The following is a 6655-nucleotide window of genomic DNA, read 5'->3' as shown; positions in this document are numbered from 1 at the left end:
GCAACCAGGAGTTTCCAGGGAAGGCCAAAGCCCTCTTATGATATGAAGGATAAAGGAAACCCCTTGAAGGAAAGGAGCAGAAACCTAATCTTAGAGCTCTGCCGACGAAGATGAGGAAGAAGATGGTGAAGTGGCCTCTGTAACTTTCCTAAAAGGAGACTTAGGGTCGTTTAATATGGACTCGACCAGATCTCTGTTTTTTGTGTTTATTGTTTCTAGTTATTTGGATCAGACCGCTTTATTTTATATCTTTTCTTTCTCAATAAAGGGCTTGTTGGACACCTTTAACCTCCAAAAAATAATAGCAAACTGGAGGATGGAGAAAGCATACACTGACAGCTCCAAAGAGAGTATAAAAAATAGTCAAGTTTACCAACGCAATAGATTGAGCACAATTTCTATGAATTCAACATTGAATTGTGTAGGATGAGCTACATTATAGGTTCAACCAACAAACAAAAATAAATAGTACTTAATAAAAAATGAGTGTGGCTTTGGACCACCTAAAACCAATAAGCAAAGTCATGGCAGTTCCGGATCCATTCACATTTCTTCGAATTTGAATCTAACGTTGGGTGATTCTCGATGGAATTGTTTTATCTCATCCATCATTTGTGTACCCCGATGAAACTGCCCACTACTCCAAATGAAGATTTCCTTAAGTACCGGTGCAGATGCCAATATAAACTTCACAAATTCTATTTCCATCTCAAAACCAATAAAATAACGCATTTCCACACTTTTAAGCAGCTTCATAGCACCACATGAGATTGCTTGGGCTCGTAAGAATTGTATAACAGGTTCCACCACAATGCCTACTGCTTCCTGCAAAAAATTTGGTAACAGTTAGGCGGATTCAAATGAAGAAACCATATCAGTAAGTTTTATGAGAAAGTAGGAGGGTGCTTACACATTCAATTTTAAGTTCTTGTAATTTAGGGCAGCTTGTAATCAAGTAAACTGCACTAGAAACCTCCTCAACATTTCTGAAAGACATGTCCGAAATACATAGGGATTTGACATTGTTTAGAGCAGCCGGGGGATTCTCAGGTATACCTCCCATGTTCAAGTACTAGAAGCAAGTAAAAAAATTGGTTGAAGATACATCATATGATTATAATAAGTACCAACTATCATAAGTAATATTATCACAAATGTACATTACCTCTAATGATGAACCGCCTAGTTCTAGTTCCTCTAGGGAAGGCATGAAATGGAAGAACTTTGTAAGATTAGAACAAAAAGTTGACGTATCCATCAAAATCCGATTGAGACATACAGCAATGGTTTTAAGCATAGGGACATTCTTGAAGCAAATGAACTTTGATGTTCCAAGAAAGTCGAAGCATTTGAGATTAGGGGCATCAATTTCAAGAACGTCAAATGCGGTGCACCTAGTCAACATCAAACTTTCAAGCAATGGGCATTTGGTTATGAGATTCCTAAATATTGTTGGATCAAAAATGACATGTTGAAGATTAATACTAATAAGCTTTGCAAACCCTTTGAAATCAGGTGGAGGGTGGAAGAAGCACATATCAAGGTCCAGATGTCTTAGTTGCTGAAATGTGAAAAGATAAGAAGGTAAATGATATTTGTTGCCTGTGAATATTTGAAGGGTGAGTTCCTGGACATTTTTCTTTGACAAGAAGAGCATCCAATTATAAATATCACGATAACATATCAAATTAGGATGTTGGAGAGTAAACTTTAGTATTGGTCCTTGATGCAGTCGTAGGACTTGGTAAATGATTTTCTTGGCTTCTTGGTTGTCGTTGAAAGATGTGAAAAACTCACTACGAAAATCAAGTTCTGCACGCGTTACCCATTTGTACCTCCAATCTTTTGACAAGATACTGGTTTTCACTGCATCTTTCAAAGGCAAGCTCCCAAGAATTTTATCCAAGACATTACAGGGCAAATTGCTAATTGTAGCACTCTTCATGGTTATATACACATGATTGTAGACAACTCGAAAAAATCAGATCTGAAATAAAGAAAATATCCAAATTATCATAAATACACATTTCAACAATGTATGCATAGTCTTATATAACTACTAGTTCAACATTTTCAATCGCATAGAAATTTATCATTTTTCAAATATCAGAGGGAAAAAATAAAGATGAATGAGAGAGTACTAGGAAAATGTTGATTGGAGACAACAATGGTGGAAGCATGAATTTAAAAGGATATTTCACCCAAATACACCGTACATTTTTTTGGCAAGGGGGAACAAGGAAGCTACTTCCGTTTATAGAAAAAAATCTTGTAAAAATCTATTCTTGCAATCGGCAAAACCTATATTAGAGCAATTAGTTCATGCTCTATCTTTGGAATGTCAGACGTCTATTTCCATTTCAAGAAAATGATTTTATAGAAATATATACTTAACATATGAGATATCTACTCTGAAATTTTTTAAAATCAAAATAAACTCCAACTGCTATATGAATTATGCATACATCAAAAGTACCAAAAAGTCCTTGGGAGTTCCGCCCCTAGGGCTTTTGTCTAGTGGGAAGTATGCTGCTTGTGTTGCGTAGACTAGGCATATATCTTGGGTTTGGGTTTACAACAAACAAAACCTACCATTTAAGTCGAGAAGAATATACATCAAGATTAGTTATTTATTGAGTTGCGAAATTGTTTCTACAATGTGAATTTTTTTGTTACACATACGAAAAAAGAGTTACAAAAACAAAGTTGAGTTCAGAGGCTTACCTGTAGTAGAGCATCCTCTACTTCTCCGTCTCTCCGTTTCTTTTTTCTCTAGATGCGCAGTGTTTCATTCTTCTCTCTTAATATCAAACTTTAGAATTTGAAATCAATGATTTAATGTTAAAAATTATGAAATAATAAATGAGTAATGAAGGGTTGGAGTCAAAATCACTTACCCAAAAGTATAATTTCAAAAAATCTCATTGAAATCACATAAACCAAGTTCTTAGAGTTCAAAAATAGAGGAATGGGGGAAGTAATATCAATTTTAGGAAATAGGAATATGCCAGGTCAGTTACTCCACGTGATCACGACTCAGTCCATGTGATCGTGAAGAGGAAAATAACTCAACTCATTTTTTACATGCGCGACCGCAACACAGGTTTCACATTTCAATGCCTAGTATGCTTATACCTATGCAATCCAGGCGGACCTCACGTGAATGCAATGCACAACCACTACTAAAAATTGCTAAAAACGACGGATAGAAAAGCGACGGACTGCGTCGCTCCAAAAATCGACGCCATTTGCCACACTATTCGTCGCTTTTTAATAAAAACAAATATTTTTTAAATTATTTTACAGAAAGCGACGGACGGCATCTCTAAGTCTGTCGCTTTTTTCCGCGGATTTTTGCGCCATATATATATAAAATTAATAATTATTTATTTAATATAAATATAGACGTTTTCCGTCCCTTTTAATTAAAAATAATTATATATAAATTTAACAATAGCCACGCCGTCTGTCGCTTCTTGGTTAAATTATTTGGTCAAATATTTTAAATAAGCGACGGATAACGTCTCTATGTCCGTCGCTTTTTGAAATGTTGGTCAACTATTTTTAAAAAAAGCGACGGACATAGAGACGTTGTCCGTCGCTTTTCATTAAATATCTGATACTTACAGACGCGATTTCCCCTATTTCTCACTTCCCATTTCATATTTTCTCTCCTCCTTCTCTCCACTATGATCCTCACTGCCGCCGCCGTCCCTCTGTTTGTTGCTGCCGCTAGTTGGAGTCGTCAGGAGCTGCCGCCGCGAGCCTCACCCGTTGGAGCTGCCGCCGCCTCCTCCTTCCCCTCTCTCTTCATTCTCTCCTTCTCCTTAAGGTTAGGGTTTTATTTATCAATAAAATTTCAATTTGAGCTATATTTGATTTTGTTAGTTATTTAATTGTAATTAGTTTATTGATTGTTAGTTTGAGTTAGGGATTATTAGTTAGTGAGTGAATTGAAAATTTTTATGTTAGGGTTAGTTTGAATTAGAGTATCTTAGGATTTGTTTGAATTTGAGTATTTCTTGAGTTAATTAGTTTGATTTTGGGATTGTAGGATTAGTTTGAACTAGGGTAATTAAGGAGTTGTTTGAATTTGGGTATTATTTGAGTTAGTTTGATTTTCAAATTTTAGATAGTTTGAATTTGAGATTAGGACTAGCTAGCTAGTTTGAATTTAGGATTTTAGCACTAGTTTGATTTTGGGATTTTAGGACTAGTTTGAATTTGTGATTTTAAGACTAGTTTGAATTTGGAATTTAGGACTAGTTTGAATTATATTTGAGATTTTAGGACTACTAATAGTTTGAATTTGGATTTTAGCACTAGTTTGATTTTGGAATTTTAGGACTAGTTTGAGTTTGTGATTCTAAGACTAGTTTGAATTTGAAATTTAGGACTAGTTTGAATTATATTTGAGATTTTAGGACTAATAGTTTGAATTTGGGATTTTAGCACTAGCTAGCTAGTTTGAATTTGGGATTTTAGGGATTTGAATTACAATTTGAGATGGCAAGTTCTAATTCAAACTTTTAAATAAATAATTAGCTGATTCATATATATCGTTATAAATTTCAATTTTTATTTATAAGAAAAAGAAATGGGGTCCATTCCCATTGAACTGGAGGTTTTCAAGAGGACTCATGTGAAGAAGAAAGAAAATAAGTCGGATCCGGATGTGTGGGTGGCAGAAAGGGCCGAATGAACTTTTGTAAGTTATTTAATATGAATAATATATATTAATAATGAATATATTTATGATATGTATATATATTGATGTTAATTTTTATATTTAATATGCATAATGAGTTTAATCAGTATGTTGCTGAGAATCTAGATAGTTCGGTCCAATGACACCTGAATTGTCCACCCAAATTTGGATAGAAAAAGTGGTAGGGAGGGGGGACACACAAGGGTAGATTCTATGGTGTAGGCTCTCGAAATGATGTAAGACGACTCCAGTTAACTTACAAGGTATTGGATCGTCATGTCAAGCCGAGACACTTGACGGTGTTCAGATTGCTGCTATGTCGGCTCAAATAGCACAACTAACATCGGCACTGACAGAGTCGGAGCGGAGAAAAGTAGTTGAACAATAAAGCATTAGTGCGACCGTTCAGCAAATCAAAGAACAAGTGTTGAACCTCGCTTGTCGACCTACTACACCTTCTCCTGCCGAGGACACCGACGACGACAGTGACGAGGATGATGATTTTGTAGATCGCACTCCCCAGTTAAGGTCTCTTTTATGAACCTTTTGAAATGTTGGAACGAATTTTGAAAGACTTTATAAGTCTTTAAATTGTGATTTAGATACTTTTGAATGTTAATTTAAGTTTGTTGTTTTATGTTTTATGTAGCTTATTTATAATGTTGTGTGTTTGATTGAGCTGAATTGAATTGAATTGAATTGCATTTGCAGGTGTGCAGCAGAATGCCCAGAAACTGACAGTTTATTCTGTCAAAAAAATGCAGAAAAAGCGACGGACAGGGTGGTTTTGTCCGTCACTATTCTGGGATTTTTTTTTTAAAAACCCAGAAAAGCGATGGATCCTTTATTCCGTTGCTTTTCTGGATTTTTCAAAAAAATAATTTCCAGAAAAGCGACGGACAGGGTCCTTTAGTTCTTCGCTTTTCGGGGATTTTCAAAATTTAAATTTCCAGAAAAGCAACAGACTGCGTCGCATTTTGGAAATTGAAAAAAATGAAGATTTAAAAAAAGCGATGAAGTTCGTCGCTTTTGTTAAAAAAAATCAAAAAGCGACGCAGTCCATTGTTTTTTGAAAAGCAACGTAGTTCGTCGTTTTTCGATAGTTTTTTAGTAGTGAACAAATATAACTTACGTGATCGCGGAAGAAGATCCCATCTGCGATGATTAATTTTACCAGACATCAGAAACAATAGCAATAACAACACATTAAGGCACAAAATTCTCTAAAAGGATCCTTGGGATTCATTTGAAATCTCGTGCACACAAACAAAATATACTACTCCACTAAATTCAATGTTCCAGAATCAATGGAACAATCAAAATAGAGATTCGAGGTTTCGTTGACTCGGGACCCGTTAAACACACAATAACTAACTTTCATCAAAAAGATTAAAATATCCTCAGAAATTCAACTAAAACCCTACCTAGGCATAAAATTACCTCCTAAATCCAACGAAATCGACGAAAATCCAATTCGAGCATTCGAACTCTGAATGTTGACCAAATTCAAACCTTCGTCTAAATTCGCTCAATAACTCAACTCACGGATTCGAGTCGACATAAAGACCTAGGTGTCACGCCCCGAGCTTACACCCTGGGCAGGACCGGCACTCGGAGACCATTGCTGGCCCCAAGCGAACCCTTGGCCTGGCTTTCTTAACTCAGCGGAAACCTGACTTACCAAAATAATTCAATGCAATGAAAGGTTATAAAACAACCAACTGATGCATAACATGCCAAAAGGCAGCTCGAGTCTCAAAATAGAATATTTACATATATACATAGATGAGAGACTCAGTACTAACTGACTGACTGTCTATGAAGCCTCTAAAATACTGAGATGGATGTTGGAACAGACCCCGCAACATCCTAATAGAACAAAACTAAGTACACAAAATAATTGAGTCCTCCGGAAAGCAAGGAGGCTCACCACTGACTCTGGAGTGC

The 6655-nt window shown here is 35.8% G+C and overlaps 1 protein-coding gene across 1 annotated transcript; it reads right to left on the bottom strand.

Annotated features, from left to right (window-relative positions):
* Positions 1-543: 543 nt before the first annotated feature.
* LOC125842878 (F-box/FBD/LRR-repeat protein At1g13570-like) lies at positions 544-1945 on the bottom strand. Its single transcript, XM_049522162.1, has 3 exons — positions 1166-1945; positions 911-1072; positions 544-825 (listed from the first exon to the last, which is right to left on the bottom strand). The coding sequence occupies exons 1-3, from the start codon at positions 1943-1945 to the stop codon at positions 544-546; spliced, it is 1224 nt and encodes a 407-aa protein (XP_049378119.1).
* Positions 1946-6655: the final 4710 nt, after the last annotated feature.

Source organism: Solanum stenotomum, chromosome 10 (assembly GCF_019186545.1).
Source record: "Solanum stenotomum isolate F172 chromosome 10, ASM1918654v1, whole genome shotgun sequence".
NCBI classification, from domain to species: Eukaryota; Viridiplantae; Streptophyta; class Magnoliopsida; order Solanales; family Solanaceae; genus Solanum; species Solanum stenotomum.
This window is presented reverse-complemented; position numbering and strand designations above follow the sequence as displayed.

What these genes read in the sequence shown, in the direction of transcription:
- LOC125842878 (XM_049522162.1), bottom strand. Translation starts at nt 1,945, where the DNA reads ATGAAGAGTGCTACAATTAGCAATTTGCCCTGTAATGTCTTGGATAAA. An exon ending in TAGGCGGTTCATCATTAGAG is followed by an intron (nt 1,073 to 1,165) that starts GTAATGTACATT and finishes ACTTGCTTCTAG; the next exon opens with TACTTGAACATGGGAGGTAT. An exon ending in AAGAACTTAAAATTGAATGT is followed by an intron (nt 826 to 910) that starts GTAAGCACCCTC and finishes AATTTTTTGCAG; the next exon opens with GAAGCAGTAGGCATTGTGGT.